The sequence below is a fragment of the Festucalex cinctus genome, chromosome 7 (genome assembly GCF_051991245.1).
Source record: "Festucalex cinctus isolate MCC-2025b chromosome 7, RoL_Fcin_1.0, whole genome shotgun sequence".
In the NCBI taxonomy this organism is placed as follows: Eukaryota; Metazoa; Chordata; class Actinopteri; order Syngnathiformes; family Syngnathidae; genus Festucalex; species Festucalex cinctus.
In genome coordinates this window covers 1,884,782-1,904,099 of record NC_135417.1, presented here as the reverse complement: position 1 = coordinate 1,904,099, position 19,318 = coordinate 1,884,782, and the positions used below count along the sequence as shown (strand labels likewise).

The 19,318-nt window shown below is 38.9% G+C and overlaps 3 protein-coding genes and 1 long non-coding RNA gene across 8 annotated transcripts in view; 1 reads left to right on the top strand and 3 right to left on the bottom strand.

Annotated features, from left to right (window-relative positions):
* The window catches only part of gabbr1a (gamma-aminobutyric acid (GABA) B receptor, 1a), a 54,547-nt gene extending 53,630 nt beyond the window's left edge, over positions 1 to 917 (bottom strand). For both annotated transcript variants that reach the window (XM_077526761.1, XM_077526762.1), the window contains exon 1: positions 639 to 917. The gene's annotated coding sequence lies outside the window, so the exon portion shown is untranslated. The remainder of the gene's footprint in view (positions 1 to 638) is intronic.
* Positions 918 to 1,606: 689 nt separating this feature from the next.
* On the bottom strand, positions 1,607 to 10,633 carry sh3bp5la (SH3-binding domain protein 5-like, a). Its single transcript, XM_077526682.1, has 6 exons — positions 9,906 to 10,633; positions 8,584 to 8,646; positions 8,177 to 8,305; positions 5,894 to 6,058; positions 5,645 to 5,818; positions 1,607 to 4,630 (listed from the first exon to the last, which is right to left on the bottom strand). The coding sequence occupies exons 1-6, from the start codon at positions 10,143 to 10,145 to the stop codon at positions 4,175 to 4,177; spliced, it is 1,227 nt and encodes a 408-aa protein (XP_077382808.1). The 5' UTR covers positions 10,146 to 10,633; the 3' UTR covers positions 1,607 to 4,174.
* Positions 10,376 to 12,892, top strand: LOC144022147 (uncharacterized). 3 transcript variants are annotated; one of them, XR_013284274.1, is made up of 3 exons: positions 10,382 to 10,591; positions 11,928 to 12,224; positions 12,285 to 12,892. It is a non-coding gene; the product is annotated as an uncharacterized LOC144022147 (long non-coding RNA). The 3 variants fall into 3 exon arrangements; XR_013284272.1 differs by having other exon boundaries at positions 10,376 to 10,591; positions 11,928 to 12,892; XR_013284273.1 differs by having other exon boundaries at positions 10,376 to 10,591; positions 11,925 to 12,892.
* On the bottom strand, positions 11,101 to 18,925 carry mgat1a (alpha-1,3-mannosyl-glycoprotein 2-beta-N-acetylglucosaminyltransferase a). 2 transcript variants are annotated; one of them, XM_077526680.1, is made up of 4 exons: positions 18,274 to 18,925; positions 16,503 to 16,837; positions 12,894 to 13,526; positions 11,101 to 12,629 (listed from the first exon to the last, which is right to left on the bottom strand). In XM_077526680.1, exons 3-4 carry the CDS (start codon positions 13,488 to 13,490, stop codon positions 11,931 to 11,933), a joined length of 1,296 nt encoding a protein of 431 aa, XP_077382806.1. In that variant the 5' UTR covers positions 13,491 to 13,526; positions 16,503 to 16,837; positions 18,274 to 18,925; the 3' UTR covers positions 11,101 to 11,930. The 2 variants fall into 2 exon arrangements, with proteins under 2 accessions (XP_077382806.1, XP_077382807.1); XM_077526681.1 differs by lacking the exons at positions 16,503 to 16,837; positions 18,274 to 18,925 and adding an exon at positions 13,984 to 14,257.
* Between the last annotated feature and the right edge of the window lie 393 nt (positions 18,926 to 19,318).

The following is a 19,318-nucleotide window of genomic DNA, read 5'->3' as shown; positions in this document are numbered from 1 at the left end:
ACTGAGAAAATCGGAGTGGGATAATTCTAATTTCCCACTCTCAATGAATATCAGAAATGCCCGGATGTTCAAACACCAGATAAGATGCTGACGTCGTCACTGATTATCCTGCAATCAGCTAGTATCGTGATAACATTGGTATTGTGATGTATCAAATCGGTATCTGTAATTTACAGTAGCGTATCAATCATATACTGTAACCCAAGTAACTTTTGACTCTTTACGGCTAGTAAAGAGTCAAAAGTTACTTAAGAGCGAACACACTCTAAATCACCGGAAGCTGAACAAGCAGGCTCGGCTCGGCTCGGCAGACCTGCCGGAAGAAGAAGAGGCGTGATCCACGCAAAAGGCGCTTTCAAGTGGACTCGGAGAAGCATCGTAAATGTGCGCGCGAGGGGTCACGGGGAGGGTATCGCCACAGAAAATCTCCTGGACCGGTCACGAACGTTCGCGCTTGTCATTAACATTGATTGTGCGTAATTGAATCAGTGTCGCTTGGACCAAATGTTGACGGTGCGCAAAGAGATGGAGACGGTACGTAAACGTATCATCCTGCTGCGGATCAACCGAACCGGACCATGTCAAATAAACACCCTGCACACATAATGACACGCGCTTGCCATGCAAAGTGTACTTACCTAGACTTTCATATGTCAAATAAGAATACAAAAATTAAACTATATAGTCCAAATGCGCATTTTTGTTCCTCTTCTTATATGGCTTTCTTGGATCGAGCTTCACGCCGCTATTTACGTGAGCGGGCATGCACAAGCGAGACGTTGGCACGCACGTAAAAGCGAAAGGACAATAATAATTAAAAAAAATGATGGATTGCTACAAATTAAATGACAGACATGCACTATATACAACGACGAAGCTGTAGAAGCCTCCTCCTCCTCTTCTCCTCCTCCTCCCTCCCTCCCTTACAATCTGGAGCTAATTCCCTGCCAAACGTCATCAGGATGACGCACGCATGCGCACAAATCACTCCTGATGCCGAGGTCTAGACTCCATCTTAAAACAAGTACGGTGTTTGGTTTTGGGGCTTGGGTTCGAGGTGCTGGTGATTTTAAACATTTTGATATAATTTTGTTAATGTCAAAACTACATAATGTTGCATTACGAAATATTAATTGTAATTACTCATCTCGTTGGTTTTAGTTCATCTTTCACACATTCCTGTCTTTCTCTTCTTTCATCTATTTCTTTCCTGCCTTTTTTTTTAAATGGTCTTCTCATTCCTTCCTTCCATTTGATCTTTTCTTTCATGTATGTTTCATCTTTCCACACTATTTTATTGCTGTTTTTTCCAACCCATTTTGAATTTGTGTATCCTGGGCTATTCTTTATCCTATTCTTTTAACACTTTTTCTTTTGCCTACATCTTTTTCATATATTGGTCATTTCTATCCCTTTCTTCTATTCAAGGCTTTTCTTCTGTTCATGGCTTTTATAACTTTTTCTTTCTATTCCGGGCTCGGCTCTCATATTTCTATAAATGGCTAATTGCAGCCAGACTAAGGAAGAGTTTCTTCCTTCTCCCCGCGCTTCGCCATTCTTTCATTTGACCCCGCCCATCCGAGAGCAACCTGCACGTACAACATGCCAATACGCACAACTTTATTTTTGTCAAGTCATTTGATGATGGTGAAGTCCATGGTGAAGGTTAGTTGTGGGATTAACGTGAGGATTTTCTGCACAACTCACAAGAGTCAAATGTCCATCAATATTTACCAACTTTCTGTTCATGATATACATAATTTATTACATGTACAAGCCACATCATAAAAATAAGACATACAACGCAGGTTATAATAAATAAAATTGCCTTGTTTTAGTTGGGTATGAGTTGCATCTTGAATGGAAAAAAAAAAAACAATAGTGGGGGGGGGGGGGTGGATTATGAAGAATTCAGATTTTTATTCTGAATTTAAAGTAAACAATTTTGAGACAAAACAATTGTGGCCCAGACTCATTTTAATTTTGGGATTATCCTACTGGAAATATTTAGAGACAATTCCAATTTTTACATCTTTGACTCCATGTCAAATAAAAATCAACTTTCACAAAAATCTAAAAACAAAACAAAAAAATAAATCTTAGAATTTATCCAATTTTGACATGTCAAAATCATGATTCCACAATTTTGTCAAAACTTTTGGAATCAATTCTTGTAATATTCATGCTTTAGTCTACAAATGATTCTGGATTTGGAGAAATCTGACTATCAAGAATCGGAGACAAGGGTTAAAAAAAAAAAAAAAAAAAAAAATCCATCTTTGACTAAAACGTCAAAACGTTGTGATCTTTTACAAGTTTGATTTATTTTTTTCTATTTCTTAATTTGATTGGTGTGAGGAAACCAAAGAGAGTCGTCACAAGTCATCACTCACAGGTGTGAGCTCAAAAACGGCACTCTGCACTGGTCCTATGAGAAATGTGGTCTTCCGACAGGCAAAACACTACTGCTTTTGTCCACATGGTGCTGCCTTAATCAACAAAAACTGAAAGCTCCTTGGTGTTGCTTTAATTTTGTTTACAAATCATTCACCTGCCGTCCAAATCCTCTGCTGGAAACGTGCCGTCACCATCAGCATGGTTACGTTTTCCAGACTGACAAAAAAAAAATGTACAAATTTGATCTTATCTAAATGCAAGTTAATACTACGTAGCTAGGCTAGCTTTGAAACTGCCAATTGTTCTGCGGCAAGGCACACTTAAAAAAAAAAAAAAAAAAAAAAAGGTTGACAAAGCTCTATGTTCCGATTAATTCACTCAATCCCTACTCAAAGTTATAGCGATTTTTCTTTTTATATATACAGTATATATATATATATATATATATATATATAGAGAGAGAGAGAGAGGAGTCATTTTTATACAATAGACTACAACGTTGACTCATCAAATTCAAATACCCGACAGCCAAGGTCTTTTCTGTACACAAAATGGAAATACTGACCTCGGGGTATTTCACTGAGGGAAAAAAAATCGAGAGCATCGTCATGTAGCGTTCTTAACGCCATCAGTGCTCACATACCGGCCGGGATGAAAAACATCAATATTATTTTAAACATGTGCAACATCAATGGATGTCGGTACATAAAATGTGAAAATGGGAGGCTTGGCAAGGGTGGGGGTGTACATGACACATATCTCACTGCATTACACATCAACAACCATTAATCCCCCCCTTTCCTTCATGCTTAACCAAGCATTATTCTAATTAACGTGCAATGCTAATTAGGGGTGTAACGATAACGGCAATATCTTGATATTAAAACTGCCACAATATATCGTCGTCGTCATGTCACGATATTAAAAGCAGCACATGTTTAAAAAAAGTCTGGTTGATTTCCATTTGTGCAATTTTCTGGCTTTTTTTTAGTGCAGTTTAATTTTCACAAGACATGTTTTGGCCCTTTTGTGTAAAATCCACGCTAGTCGTCAGATGAAGGGGAACGTAATATGCTTGTGAATCAAGTCAATATGTGGACAAACTCAATGTGTTAGCGAGTAAGTGCCTCGATATTACGTGTTATTAGATTGTTTATATTGTTGTGTAACATGCATGTTGCGTGACACAGCATTGCTGTTATGTACACAAGCAAAAGATTGTGGGGTTTTTTCGTATGAGCTCATTTTTTTACAATATTGTGACCTTTTTTGTTTCGCCAACCTCCACACAATATCGTGGTAATTATCGTATCGTGATGTTTGGATATCGTTACATCCCCAATGCTAATGGATTCCCTTAGGAGGAGCGCATGTTAACATTGAAACTAGTTTATGATGCTAACTAACACATTCCCACTCTTTTTACTCAAATGAGTTAATGTAGCAGGTAGTAAAATGTTAAAAGGATTACTGTCAGGTAACCCACCAGGAGTGAATGAAAGCTAGGTAGAACATGTATCATAGATTCGAACTAGCATACAGTGCTAATTGACGCCTAGGAATCCCTAAATAATAGTGATTATGGAGCAGGGAAGGAGTGAATGATTGCAAATGCTACTACTCCATAATCACTATTGGGACTTTGATGTCATGGACAATATAACAAAATGGCCGCCTCACTATATGCAGTGGCTAGGGAGTGTTTTCCCAACACAGCCTCATTGAACACGTGTGCGCTTATTTACCCTTCGGCAGCCATGTTTGTAGTTTTACGTGTCTACAAGCTGAAGCTGCGGTGGTGCTGCTTTGAGAACTCCTGTTGGCGCTGGCGGGCGCTAACGTGGCTAAGCTTGTCCCGCCGCTCCACCGCCCGCTCGCTCTCCTCGCCCGTCACGCTGCCGGCGTCGCTGAGGTCGCCCAGGTGCTCCACCGAGTCGTACTTCTCCAGGTCCGAGGCGATGGTCTGCAGGCTGAAGACGGACAGGGAGTCCGAGCCGGCCCGCTCGCGCTCCTTGTCCGGGTCCGGGCCGGCGCCCCCGCAGGCCCTGCCCTCTTTGTAGGCGTCCGACTCGGCCCCCACGGGTGGGCTGCGTCCGCCGGGCACGGGGGTGTCGCGGCCCCTTTGAGCGTGGATTTGCTCGCTGATCTGCTCCAGGTTCCTCAGAGCGATGGAGTAGCGGGTCTTCACTTTGGACACGTGCTGCTCCAGCTCGACTACTTTGGTCTTGTGCTCCTGGGGGGCGCGCACAAACAGGATGAACATACTTGGGACATAAACACAAAAGAAATATACACATTAGGGCTGCTTGATGATGAGAAAAATAATAATCGTGATTATTTTGGCAATAATTGAAATTACGATTATTCAAACAATTATTTGTTTTTTTAGTGCAAAACAAGTAAAGGTTTAAGTATTTGAAAACATTAAGACAAATGTAAATGTTTTTTTTATTTTTATAAAGGAATGAATTAAAAAAAAATGAATTGAATTGAAAATAATATACATATGTAATAAAATATATTTATTTATTTATTTATTCTGGCAAAAACTTGACCTTGGAGTGCACCATGTGCAGTAGGACGATCATTTATTTTTTTGGTGCAAAACAAGAAAATGTTTAAGCGTAAAAAACAAAAAAATATATATATTAAGACAATTAAAATTATTTGAAACAGTATAATTATGCAAGTTCCTTTTGGATGAAACAAAATGTGTTAGTTATATTAAAATTTTTAAATAAAGGTGCAAATTTATTTAATTCAACTAAAAAAAAAATTATTTCATTCTTTAAAAAAAGAAAAGGGGACAGAAAGAAGGTGCAAACCAAGAAAATATTTCAACGTAAAAAATAAAGTAAAGTAAAAAATATTAAGACAAATTATTTGAATCAGTATAATTATGCAAGTTCCTTTAGTTTTGGATGAAACAAAATGTATTTAATTAGTTATGTTTAAAAAAGAAAAAAAAAAAGGTGCAAATTTATTCAAGAATTATTTCATTCTTTAAAAAAAGAAAAGAAAGGGGACAGAAAAAAGTGAAACTTGTGATATCTTCCCCTGTCAAAAAAGAAAATAATAAATAAAATAAAAAAACTATAATAATAATAATAATAATACAAAATAAATGACAGTGAGCAGTCCGTATGCTATCATAGTATAAATTTAAACGACACGACAAGACCAATTAGATTCACTGATCGATCTCCCGGAACCCTGACGAGCTCTTCGCCGCAAACGTCCACCTCACCTCGAGGATGTGGTTGAATTGTGCCTTGAGCTCAAAGTAAGGCTTCGACTTCAGGATGGCTCTCCTCAGTGACTTCTGAAGCGTCTGCACACGAGCCTCAGCCTCTTGACAGGCGTGAGTGACGCGCATGTGCTCGCGCTCGCTGCGGAGACGTTCCTCCTCAGCCTCGTTCACCTGCAACACGCGCGCACGGGGACGTCAGAAGGTCGCGCAAAATTCTCCCGGCGACTTGCGTGCGTGCCTTATCACCTTGGAGGTTGCGTGGTTGAGCATCTCCTGCCAGGTTGGGTCCAGCGTGTTCTTCCCGTCCGCCATGAGGCCCTGCTCCGCCACGTACACCATCTCCCTGGCCGCCGTGTGCATGGAAACAGCGCGCTCGTAGCTCAGCGCCGCCTTTTGGGTCTCCTGCTGAGCCTGCGCAGGGCACAAATATTGTTCAACCTGGCACATGGGGACCTCCACAAACACATCCACGTTATCAAACATGACATTTTCCAATTGGCTAATTCCTCATGTTTGTAAATACGCAGAGGACTTTTGGATGGCGGAACATCAGTAAATGCTGTTGTATTTACTTGTTATTTAGAATCTTGGTGTCATCTATAACTGTCAAAATTAATCGAATTAATAGGGATGTAATGATAACAGCAGTATCGTGATACAGCGATATTAAAACTGCAACAGTATATTGTTGTCATGTCACAATATTAAAAGTAACACGTCTGTTTAAAAAAAAAAAAAAAAAAAAGTCGGGCTGACTTCCATTTGTGCATTTCGAGCACCCTCTGGTGGCTATTTTTTTTTAGTGCAGTTTAATTTTCACAAGGCATGTTGTGGCCCTTTTTTTTAAAATCCATGCTAGTCGTCAGATGAACGAAATATGCTTGTGAACCGACTCATTATGTTGAGAAACTCAATGTGTGTATGCATTAGCAAGTAAGTACATCAATATTAGGGGTGTTAAAAAAAATCGATTCGGCGATATATCGCGATACTACATCGCGCGATTCTCGAATCGATTCAATAATAGGCAAAATCGATTTTTTTTTTTTTTTTTTAGGATTCACACCTTAAGCATGGAAGAATGTTATATGAACGGAACATTAAGCCTTAATATTTTATTTTAATGCTGTTTAACTCATTCACTGCCAGTCATTATAGAAAATTTGTACATTTCCAATACTCACGTGATATTACATTCAATAATTATATATAAACCGAATCTACCAAATAACAGAATAGACTCCCTACTTTTTGTCCCGTCCCGTTCTTTTATAATTGACAGCAGAAAAATGTAGGTTTGCCAAAATACAGCCATTTCTCCCATGGACTCTGAAACTGTGTTTATTTCCTATAAAATGGGGCAATGATGTCATCTACCGGTGGTTGGGCATCAGTAAAGTTGTTTCCAAGTTTGATATTTACAGTGGAGCATGCTCAGATTCGCCCCCATTTAGCACCGCTCTAAAAAATACAATTGACAAGTATACTTGTCAAAGGCAGTGAATGAGTTAAACATGAAACAGATTACAACCTCTATAAGACTGAAATTTCAGATAAATAAATAATACATTTTCATATAAATCTTACACTCTACAAGCTTACTGATTAGTATTTTCTAAATTTGAATGAAAAAAAATCGCAACAATCGACTTATAAATTCGTATCGGGATTAATCGGTATCGAATCGAATCGTGACCTGTGAATCGTGATACGAATCGAATCGTCAGGTACGAGGCAATTCACACCCCTAATCAATATTAAGCGTTATAAGAGATTGTAGGTTGTTTATATTGTGTAACATGCATGTTGTGTGACAAAGCTCAATTACTCACATTTCTAAACAGATTTGTGAAAATTGATTCAACTTAGCTATATTCTAATGGTAATTGCTGCAAAACGAAAACAGATAGAAATACACTTTTTCCTGATGAAGTGACTTTAATCTTTCATTTGATAGGTTCCTCCATGTTTTTATAGCAATAGAACACAATATTCTGTGGGCCTTGCAAAATCAGTCAAAATCCAGTAAAACAGCCGGGAGCGAACGGGATTGCTTATGTGAAAATGGCTGGGAGCGAATGAGGTAACAGTAATTAGGGGGGGAAATGGTTTTGATGCAAATTACATTTTACCCCGTTATTCAATTAATCGATGAGAAAATCTATATAAAAATTGATCCTAAAAATAATCGATAGTGACAACCCTAGTTTCATCATCACAGTGAATTAAGTTTGAGCTTAGCTGACAAGACTACAGCGTTTTCAATTTCAGGGACAAAAGAACACGTTCGAGGCGTTAAACAAGGCACGCTTGTACGCACACTGACTGACTTAATAGTCCTGATTTGTGAAAATAAATAAATTAAATTTAACAAAAAATACTAATGAAGTTTCAGCCCGATATGGAACTCCCAAAAAAAATAAAAAATAAAAAAAAAATAATAATAAAATAAAAAAAATAATATATATATATATATATATATATATATATATAATTATTATTTTTTTTTTTTTTTTTTCTAGTGCCAACCTCTTTGGCCAGCCGCCGGGCCTCATAGTAGGGCCTGGCCTTCTCGATGCAGCCGCCCAATTGGGAGCTGTGAGCGTTGAGCTTGCGAGCAGACTCTGTAAGAATCTTGCGGTATCCCGACCGGGCGTCCTGGATGGCAGAAGAAGCATCAGACACGGAAGATTAGATTCTTCTGAAGTGGAGCCCATGATTGGATTTTGCACTGGAGTGCGACGGGAAGCACTCCAGCACGACTAAACTATTAGCATCCAACGCAAAGCTCTCCGGTTTCAACCGTTGCAATAAATGGAATGAGCATATTGATTAGCGGCGTCTGGGAAGATGCAGCGAGCGTTTTAGCAGCAGGACTGCACGGAAATTCAATTCAAAAAGAGGAACTCAAGACTCAAGCCTTGTTGTCAACTTACATCTAATTCCAGCTCAAGCCTGTTTATTTCTGCGCTGGCTTCGTTTAGGTGCTCCAACTCTTCCTGAGAGGGGGAAAAAAGGACAATAATAGCCATGTTTTTTTTAAACAGAAATTATCTTCAAAGATTTTTTGACAGATAGATGTAACATTCATAAAAAGGTATTACTGTTGTTCCAATATTTATTAATTTATGTGTATTTGAGAGAGAAAAGATGCCATCTGACAAAAGATATGATCTATCGTCTCATTTCTTCAGATACTTTTCATTCTTTTAAGGTAATATATATATATTTTCCATTAATATGTTTTATTCTTTTCTAGAAAAAAAAAAGTGATTTTCTTTGGGAAAAATAAGTTGTATATTTTTGGGAAAAATAAAGTCAAAATGTTGCAATAAAATTGTATTCTTTCCAAATAATATGGCAATAATTGATCATATTCTAAGAGGGTTTTCATTTATTTATTTATTTATTTATTTATTTATGTATTTATTTTATTTGTAATTTAACCAGAAATCTGACAAAAGACGTGATCTATCAAGTTACATCTCTTCAAATACTCTTATTCTTTAAAACTCTTTGACTGCCAGGCGTTATAAAAACAAAACAAAAAAATCCACAGTGCCAGCCGCTTTTGAGCATTTTAACTCATCTTTCAAGGCAAAAAGAATATTGTTTGCCTTTACTACATATACAATGTGGCTACGAAATGAAAGATCGCATTCCATTCATTGGAATTTTACTAATCATCATGAAACGTCTTTGGCAGTCAAAGAGTTAAAGGGATTATATATTTTTTTTTCTTTAATGTTTTATTCTTTTCTGGAAAAAAAAAGAAGATTTTCTTTGAAAAAAAACAACTTGTATATTTTGGAAAAATAAGTCATAATGTTACACTAAAATAGTTTTCTTTCCAGATAAGTTGTATTATGTCACTAATTGATTGTATTCTAAGGTTTTATTTATATATTTATGTTTGTTTGTTTTTAATTTAACCAGAAAGGTACCTTTAAGCGGTTCAGAAAATGGATGGATGGATGGTAATAAAAGGCCTACTACGAAAAAATTTGTATTTATGTCCTCCAAACTGAGCATCATCACTGTAAATAAAGAATTATATTTGTATAAGATAATTAAGGTTGCTATAAACGGTTGAGGTATGAAAAATACTTGAGTAGAAGTACAGATACTTGCATACTGACACTCGCGCGATTCACGGCAAAATAGTGCTAAATGGCGAGTTGCCGGTCACGGCTAAATATCAACTTCGTGTCCTTACACAAAAAGTACCAAGGTGGTCTGTGTTGTGTGTACATTGTACCTGTATTCGGGGATCCAATTCGTCGGAAGGGCTGTGCAACTGCTCGCCCACTTTCGTCGTTTTATCGCCGCCGACCTCATGGCAGCAGGTGTCCCTCAGTGACATCTCGGGGGCGGCCGCCGCCGGCTCACTTGGGGAGGTTTTTCCCTCGTCTTCCCCGCCGGGCCGAACCTCCCTCCAGTCCCCGGCGTCGGACTCCCCGGAACCAGCGGGGCTCTCCCGTAAGTCGCCTGGCTCCATGCCAGGCTAGGCGTTTTCGATAAATGCCAAAAGGGCTGACGCGGTAACCTTTAGTCATACGTCGGATACACTTTCAAGGGGTTTATTGTGCTAAAGTGTAAGTAAATGAGCAAACGCGTCGAGTTGCGGTAGATGCGAGCTGGCTCGCGAGCTGCCATATCAAATCACACAGAGTCACTTAGCAACCGGAGCTAAGTTAGCCCTCACGCTGACGTTCCAGTAGGACTGGAACGTCACTAACAAGTTCTTGCCCTTCTTTGTGGCGTAAATAACACGACGTTCCGGCATTACGAGGCCGTTCCCTGTGCCCGTTATGTCTTTTTCCCCTAAAGCGCTTCATTATTGAGTTTGTTCGGGGTTGCTAACGAGCTAACTGGCGGTAGCGGTGTTACATCTTCACTAATGAAGCGAATGGAGGCGCAGCAGAGCAGAAGTATTGAAAGCAGGTCAAGTTTGGGCTGACACGGCTTCTGTAGCTACACGGACGGAAACGACAACACTCAGCGTACTTTTAATAATAAATAATTGTATTTATTATTGTTATTTAATTGAAAATGAAGCGAAACAAGAGAATAGTGTTTAGAAAATAAGTATGGGCCAACGAAAAAAATAAAAAGTATGGGCCAACGCCGCATACGTAGCCACACGGAAGTAGAGATAAGAACTAGTGTTTACTTTCAACAAAAATTTACCCCCTTTTTTTGTATTGGACTTGTTCGATATATTTTCAGTTTCTAGTGTAATTGTATTGACGCCATTTTTTATTTTTTTTTATCAAGAACCTAAAGAGAAGCCACCATCTGACCATCTGTTGTACCAGGTGAATCACTTAATTTGGGCCACCACGTCCTCGTAGACAAATGAAAATTAATCCGATAGGCCTAGTTCATCAGTAAAAAAAAAAAAAAAAAAATGCTTCATTCATTCATTATCATTCAAAAAACAAAAATAAGTATTTTGGTTTTTGTTTTCTTTATTACAAAATGTCCAACACAGAAATGTGTAACATGGCATAGCAGAACCACCAAATCAACAATAGAAGGAAAAAAAAATAAAAAAATCACCAACACCGTCGACTTCATCGTCGTACCACACATAAATAAGCCCGTGAGAGGTTTGTAAATGAAATCATTTAAAATGGCTCCTAAAAAGATTACCTGAGTTGAATTGGCTTGAAGCCATACGAGCGAGACCAGTGATTAGACAAGTGATTCCCAACCAGTATGACACAGGAATTTACACCTAAGCCCAAAAATTATTTAGAACAAATGATGTAATCTATGCCAGCTCATACAGTCATGAAAACATCAATAATAATGTCATCTACTGACCGATTCACACAATATCAGCCAAATGAGGAACTGAACCTAAAAAATAAAATGTTTTATTTAATCACCATTTATTTAATGGTATGTTCAATGTAACGTACATCATTTTTGGAACAGCTACATTTGCCTTTTAAAGTGCGCTATAAATAAAGTTGAGAAACCTGTATATATACACTTTTTGTGCCATTTTTCTTTGGTGATGTGACATTTTATTAATATTTTCCTAATGTCAGCCATGAATTGGCTCAATAAAAGTTATTGAAAGTACTGAGCTAGACATAAAAAACAATACAATTAGGTATTTCTTAACCTATCCTCCATTATTCACTTGAAAGCACATTTAGTTGCAGTTTATGGTCTCAGATTAAGGCAATAAAAGGTATTGATTTATTTTATTATATCTTCCTTTTTCTAGAAAAATATTTTTTTCTTTTTCCTGGCACTGTCACAGCAGCAATCAGTTCCAAGTGGGATCGTATTGGGTCCATCCCGGAGGCGGAGCTATGTAGATCCTTCGTCCTCTGAAGAAGATTGCGACCACGCCTCTGTAGCCGGTCCTTGGCACTCCAGACTTGAAATCGTCCATGATGCCCAGGTTTTTGGCAAACACTTTGAAGCTTTCCTTGCTGGAGTACTGCAGGCGGAAGGGTCCGACACCCTCTAACGCCCCCTGCTGGACGCCCTCAAAAGTGACAGCGGGGGCGGCGTAAACCTCCTCCTGGAAGCTCTTCTTGTATGCGTCCTCCTTCAAGTAAGTCAGATCCAGCTGGGTGAAAGGCACAAAGTCCGAGTTGAGTTTAATGTATCGCAGGTACTTGTCGTAGAACTGGCCCAGGCTCACACCCTGCCGGCCGAACGTCAGCGTGCGCGAGATCTCGGGCCGGACGCAAGCGCGGCCGAGCCGCTGCTCCGGTTTGCGCATCCAGTCGTCCCAGAAGGAGGCGGGCCACTTGGGCTCCAGCTCCTCCCACAGTTCCCGGAGCAGCATCCAGCCAAGGCCCGGGAAGAAGTCAGTGCGGTAGAGTAGGCGAGAGCCCACCGGGTCCACGAAGCCTTCCCGGCCGTTATCGTTCCACGCTGACACGCACCACAGGCTCGGGTCCGACTGCAGCAACGGCAGCGTGGCGCTGAAGTACTCAAAGAAGTCTGGCGCCACCTGAAGGAGGAGAGCAGAGTGTCACTTTTGGTGTTGAAAACAGTATCAGACTTTTGACTCAGACTCAGAGAAAGAAACAGTTGACAAAATTGTTCATTTGTATTCTCTAACCTTTATAAGAGGGAATATAATTCAACTGGAATTGTCGTTTATGTAACATGGGTTCATGACCGTGTACATGCTAGGTATACAAGAAAAAGCTGAAAAATATTTCTTTTAGACAAACTTCTCAATCTTACAAAAATAAATACTTTGACAAAATACCTCTAGGTCGTCTTCCACAATGATGACGGCCGAGTAATTGTTGAAGACTTGCTTGAGAGCCCAGCGGTAATGTCTGGAGATCTTGTAGTAGCCCTGAAACCTTTTGTGTTCCGGAGGCACCCGCACGTCGGCCAAATCAGGCTGCATCAGATGCGTGACGGCGCTTCCGTACGAGCGGATGACGTCGGCCGTGGCGGCGTGGCCGCAGTCCTGGCTCACGATGACGGGGAAGCGCTCGGCCGAGGGCCGGTATTGGATCAGCTTGTCCAAGCAGCGCCGCACCGTCACACGATTGCAGGCAATCACCAGGACGGGGATGACGGGCGGCGCTGGCTTCGGTTTCTTCTTCTGCCAGGCTTCCCGCGGAGGCCGGAAGTGTTGAATCTCATTCAAGATTTTGTTCTGGGTCTCCAGCTCCTTCTCCAACATGTCGGCCACACGCAGCACTTCGCCCACCATGTCATTGTCGTAGTGCATGGGCGCTTGCGCTCCCTCCTGATCTGGAAGCCGGGGCCGCAGCAGCAGAATCAGCACTGCGTTCCAGGTGAGGAACAGCAAGGTGCCGCACAGGATCACAGAACCTCGCTGGCAGCGCATGGCCCACCCAGATCAAACCATGCATACACAAAATGGCTGCAAAAAAAGAACAATCAAGTTTTTGTGTCCGGGACTTTGAAGTCACATTTTTAAAAGAATTATATTATTTTCATTTTGGGGCAAGTACTATATTCTCAATTGGAACATCCCAAAATCACAAGACGTCTTGACTCTTACCTTTTGTGTTTGTTTGTTTTTACTTACTACAAAATACAACTTTGTTGAAATGTCAACTGTCAAGACAGCGATTTGCAGTGACAGACAGAAAGAACACTTCCGTTCTCTTCCACTAGATGTCGGCCTGCGTTTATGCATGTCGCACCCTCTTGATAAGATCACTCAACTGTTCATCAGTGGCCGCCGCGTGCAAAACAAATTACTCTTTTTTTCACTCCCTAAAAAATCCCCATAAAAAGCAACAACCACCCCCCATGATGTGCAGACATTCGGATTTGTTAAAGACAAGACAAACCTGTTTCCAGGTAGCCCTTACCCAGAAAACATCGCGGTCTCTTCCGCTTTTTTTGGCCATTGTGGCCAGCCGCCCGCTTCTTCTTGGAGGAACGGCGAGCGGTCACGTAAACAAAGCAGTCTTGGAACGAACGGCTTTACCCGGCGGCGGAAACAACTTGTCGGCCCTGGACTCAAAGTTTGACTTGTTCGTATTCGCAAACTTGAACGCTCCTGTCAACTTGACTGAGAGGCGGAGGGATACGAGCTGAGACTAGACAACTTCCTGCTTGCCAAATAGTCCGAAAGTCCCGCCACGCCTCCCTTTCGCAATACGTCCGCTTCGAAAATGAGTGCCGAAAAATCGATAAACATTTTTTTTTTTTTTTTATTGCATGACCAGTTTACCTTAATTTGTAACGTTTAGATTTTTTTCCATGTAGAGAAAAGTAGCACTGTCACAATCAAATAGTTTTTAAATCGAGTAATTAGATTTTAAAAAATAGCATGTATTACAAGTATATTTTATGGATATACAAAACCAAATAAGAAAACATTAAACAATTTCACACAAGAGGGCGTGATCTACTCAACTATATTTTAGAAAGTGAGAGCTACTTGGGGAGAATCCAGAGTGGCCATCTGAGGGTCCGGTTCAACTACATGTTAATTGGAGGTTATCCATACTATGACTGCAGTAATTATACATTTTGTAATAGGTCAAACTGACTATTAGTTTTCTCAATAAATTGATTAGGATTATATAAGATTTTTGAAATTGCTTTTAAAATTTAAAATAGGTCTTTTGTAAAAGTCTGCTTTCCTTCAAAGTTACAACGGGTGTAAATGATTAATCAATTATCCAGACGCAAACAGCACTTACAAACAGAACTTACAAAATCATTATCATATGTTAGCAATGCCAAATTAAGTGTAAAGTAATAAGTGTACATTATTAAATTATTTTTTTTTCCTGCTGTAGCAAACTGAACTATATTTTACATTATTTTGTAACTTGAACGGCCCAACAGCAACACTTTAAATCTGTCTACTTTTCCTCCTGCTTAGTTTAGTAGATAGTTTTCTTTAAGTCCTTCTCAATGCTACTTTTGTGTCTTCTTTTTTAAATACATCAATGAATTAATGCACATCACATAAATACTAAATATGAAATAAATACTTGAACAAGCCACTTCACCTTGTTACAACAGGCAAAGGCTATAATGCATTTGCATGCTATTTGGATGACAGTGTACTTGAGTACATCAGTGCCATAAACCTATAGGTCAAAAAATAAAATATATAAAATAAATAAGGGCCAGTCTGTTTTAATGTTACCACCAGTTTTGAAAGACTATTAAGAAAAAGATATATTTTAATTATTATTATTTATTTTATTTTATTTTATTTTATTTTTTAAAGGAAATGAGCTGTATTTGTGTATATTGTCATGGCCATGGGGTGTTTATTGCAGAGTACCAAATAAAAATATAACATCCATAATAGAAGTTTAAAAAAAAAAGAGCGACTGGAGAATCGAACCAATCCTGTATGTGTGTTACTCGCCAACAGACAAACTGACGAGTCGCCAGCGATCGCATGCACGCCGTGATGGCGAGAATTGAATTTCAGCACACCTTTTGGCACATGAAAGGCACATTTAGCATTCATTGCATCATCATGTGTAACTTTTAATACTGTAAATGCCACATTAGCTACTATAAAACTGCACAGAAATGACTTGCACTGGAACATGACATTGTACTGGATACTGTCCAAGTGCTAAACATCCTCCATGTTGCCAGGCATCAAATTCATTCCAGGTGACAACTATTTTTATACGGTTGAGACTTACTTACATAAGACAGGGCAGCATGTACGCTCTGAGAGGCCAACATCATCATTTGCAAGTTGCATCACAATTGACCAAGCCACTGCTGGGTTAGTTATAACCAACGTGTTGGGTTGAGGATTTGAGTCAACAAGGGGTAAAAACTACCCATAGTGGTGAGTTAAAGCGAGCAAGAAATTGGTTGCCAGGTTGTCAGTATCGCTGTAGTAACTCATTCACTGCCATTGACGGCAAAAGTCGTAAAAAACGTCAACCAATCAAAATAATTAACCCAATCTTGGGTAAACACAACTAGGGATGTTTGATCGCACTTTTTTTTCCAGACCGATACCTCTAGTACTTTTGATATATAAAATTTAATTGAACACGACAAAATGTGAACAAAAACTTCACACCCATCTTGCAACATAATACAATCTGCTCCAAAATCACATTTACCCAGTGAGTGCGTTAGGAAAACAACCTAACATTTTTTTTAGTGTGCATTAAGAACTAGAGTGGCTAAATCAATTCTCAACACTCAAAAAATGAGGTAGTCTACTCTAGTTCTGAATTGCTTAATCTTAAAAAATATTTTCAAGTGTCAGGTTTAGCAGTTAAAGGCACTTTTTTGTCACATGCACACATCATCAACAGCGACAACATCATCATATCGGTCAATGACAAAGACTTTCTATGTGTTTTCTTTTCTTTTCTTTTTTTTTTTTTACCTCTCGCTGTGAGTCTTTCGGTTCGCCGACGGAAAAGTGCTCACAAAGGTTTTTTTTTTTTTTTTTTTGGTCAATAGTTTGAAGTCCAAATGTGCAAAATACACGCGGAGGCTGCAACTTTCGGAACACCCGTTCCACCACGTGTAACACTCATGGACAGAAGATAACCAAAATGTTCTGGAGGTGGACCTCATGTTGAGGTTGTTTTCGGTAAAATTCCACACACACAGAAGTCAATAAATAAGACAGGGGTCACGGTGTGTCAAGTTCAAGGCCTTGAACTGTCAGTCGGGTCCGTTTTTGTGAATCTTCTGTCCGGAATCATCTCTTTTAATCTGACAAAAAACACATCAACAGAAAAAAAATACATATTACGGGATATTGATGTCATGAAAATGTTAAAATCTCTTCTTTTAAAGGTGCTAGCAAAACACACTTTGATGCTTGCTTTTGTGTACATTCTACCCAGTTATGTAAGATGTTTACTTGGGATTTGAACGGTTGGCTCTCAAATGTTTTATATTTAACAGGATAAGTCACCTGTTGCCTGCATAGCATCATTTATATCATCTAATATTTTTGTTGTTTTTTTTGGTCGAGTGATTTTTGTATTATTTTCTATACTACATCAAACATTTTTTGTTATTTATCATCACATATTTTCGGTGAAATAGCATGTGTGTATATTTTTTTTTAACATTTATTTATTTGTGTATTTTTAACATTTTTTCTATTCTTAAACTCTTCTAATAAATTAGTATTTTTAGTTAAATACTTTGTATTGATTAATATTTTTGCATTTTTCAGTCAATACTTATTTATTTATGTATTTTTATTTATTTATTTATTTAAGGTATTTTTCCAATTAATATTTTTGGATACATGGATGGTCCCTCGGTAATCTTTTTTTTTTTTTTTTTTATATTATTTTTCTAATGTTTTCGTATTTTTTGGTCTAATTACTTTGTATTGTGTTCTAACAGTTGTCTATCTTTTCCATTTAATATTCATGTATTCTTTTCTTCACTTTTTCAGTCAAATATTTTGTATTGTTTTCTAATTCTTATGAATTTTTTCTTACATTTTTTTCTGGTATACCATTATTTTTGTGTATTACTTAAATATGCTCTTATATTTGTTAATGTTTCCATCTACTTAAAAAAAAATATATATATATATATATATATATATATATATATATATATATATATATATATATATATATATTGTACAATATTGTTCTTATATTTTAGTCTTTTTTTTTAAATGTATATTGTATATTTTACAATAATGAATTGAATGCTATTTTATGATATTGTCATTTTCTACTTTTTTGTCTGTTATTTTTGTATTTTCCATCCAAATCTTTTTTTCCACCATATTGTAATATTACTGTATTTTTCCATGTTTTTGTTTTTCTCTGTTTTACATTATTTTGAAATACAGTGAGTTTTTTTTAAATCATTTTTGTATTATTATTTTTTTAAATGTATCGGGTTTTATACTTTTGTATTTGTAGGCTCATATATATTAGTATTATTGATGTATTTTTCATTCTAAGTTTGTTTCTGTTTTGTATTTTACAATATTGGTTTATTTTTCCTCTAATAATTTTGAAATAATATATTAATTGTAATTCGTTTTCAGTGTAATGCTTGTATTATTGTTCAAATATATATTTTTGTATTAGTATTTTTGTATTGCTTTAGAACGTATTGGTCTAATATTTTTGTAGTACAGTACACTATTTCGTCATTTTGTCGTGCGTCACCTTGCGATGGCGCCCCCTGCCGCATCCGCAGAGCATGGCCAGCCTCCGTAACACAATGTGGGTCAGCAGAAGTTGGAGAGAGCGGCAGGTGCTCCTCAAAGTCGCCCATCTGGCGTCCCTGAAACACGGCGTCGCTTCTCCACCGTCACGGCAAACTCCCAAAACACCATACTGGTGCTCACGCGCGTCCCGAACGAACACTTTCATTGGACACGGTCGAAGCACTCGGGTGACGACGACAACACCAGCGGCGGGTTGACGAGCTCCTCCCGGCCGCCCGGTGCTTGCTTCGAGGCCGCGGGGCGCCGCTGGGTGAGCGTCCACCTCCTGGACGCCTCTCAGCGGATCCCTCGAACGGTGGGCCCCGTCGCCCCCCCGCAGTGGCGAATCGTACCGCACGGACAGTCGATACGCCGACAAAAAGCTCTTTCCGCGGCTGAGCGAGTCGCGCCGAGGTCCGCCGGCCAGCGCGGGGCCGTACGCCGAGGGGGAGCTCCGCTTGCTGGGCGGATTCCTGGTCCATAGCGTCCCGCGACATCGGAGCACGGAAGTGAGGGCCGAGGCGGAGGGAGTCGAAGCCATGGCGGTCGGCGGCGTCTGCAAGAGCGGCTGACTCGTTCAACCTCTGTCCCCCGGTGGTGGTACAGGGACAGGGACAGGGGAGGAGGGGAGGAGGCCGAGTGGAGGGGGGTCTTATAGGGGATGACTGACCTATTTTGCCAAAGTCCGGGAGGGGTGAGGGTGTCATTTTAATACGTAGACTATAAATATAGTACTATAATTAATTCCCAAGTGGAAGACAGACTAAAATAATCAAATTAATTATCATTCAAAATGAATGTGCACTTTAAAATTAAATTGAGTTGAAAAGATAAACTTGCTTTTTTTTTAATTCATGTAATCAAAACATGCACAGTAATTAATTTTATACTACAAATAAAAAATAAATAAATTGTAATTTAAAACCATATACTGCACTGATAATATTACAATTATAACGCCCAAAATTGAATTAATATCAATTTAAAATGTAATTAATACATAC

Excerpts from the sequence above, each read along its gene's own strand:
- mgat1a (XM_077526680.1), bottom strand. The coding sequence starts at position 13,490 with ATGCGCTGCCAGCGAGGTTCTGTGATCCTGTGCGGCACCTTGCTGTTC. Across the intron at positions 12,630-12,893 it reads TTGTGGAAGACGACCTAGAG|GTGGCGCCAGACTTCTTTGA; the intron begins GTATTTTGTCAA and ends CTCCTCCTTCAG.
- sh3bp5la (XM_077526682.1), bottom strand. The coding sequence starts at position 10,145 with ATGGAGCCAGGCGACTTACGGGAGAGCCCCGCTGGTTCCGGGGAGTCC. Across the intron at positions 8,647-9,905 it reads AATTGGATCCCCGAATACAG|GAAGAGTTGGAGCACCTAAA; the intron begins GTACAATGTACA and ends TCCCCCTCTCAG. Across the intron at positions 5,819-5,893 it reads TCAACCACGCAACCTCCAAG|GTGAACGAGGCTGAGGAGGA; the intron begins GTGATAAGGCAC and ends CGCGTGTTGCAG.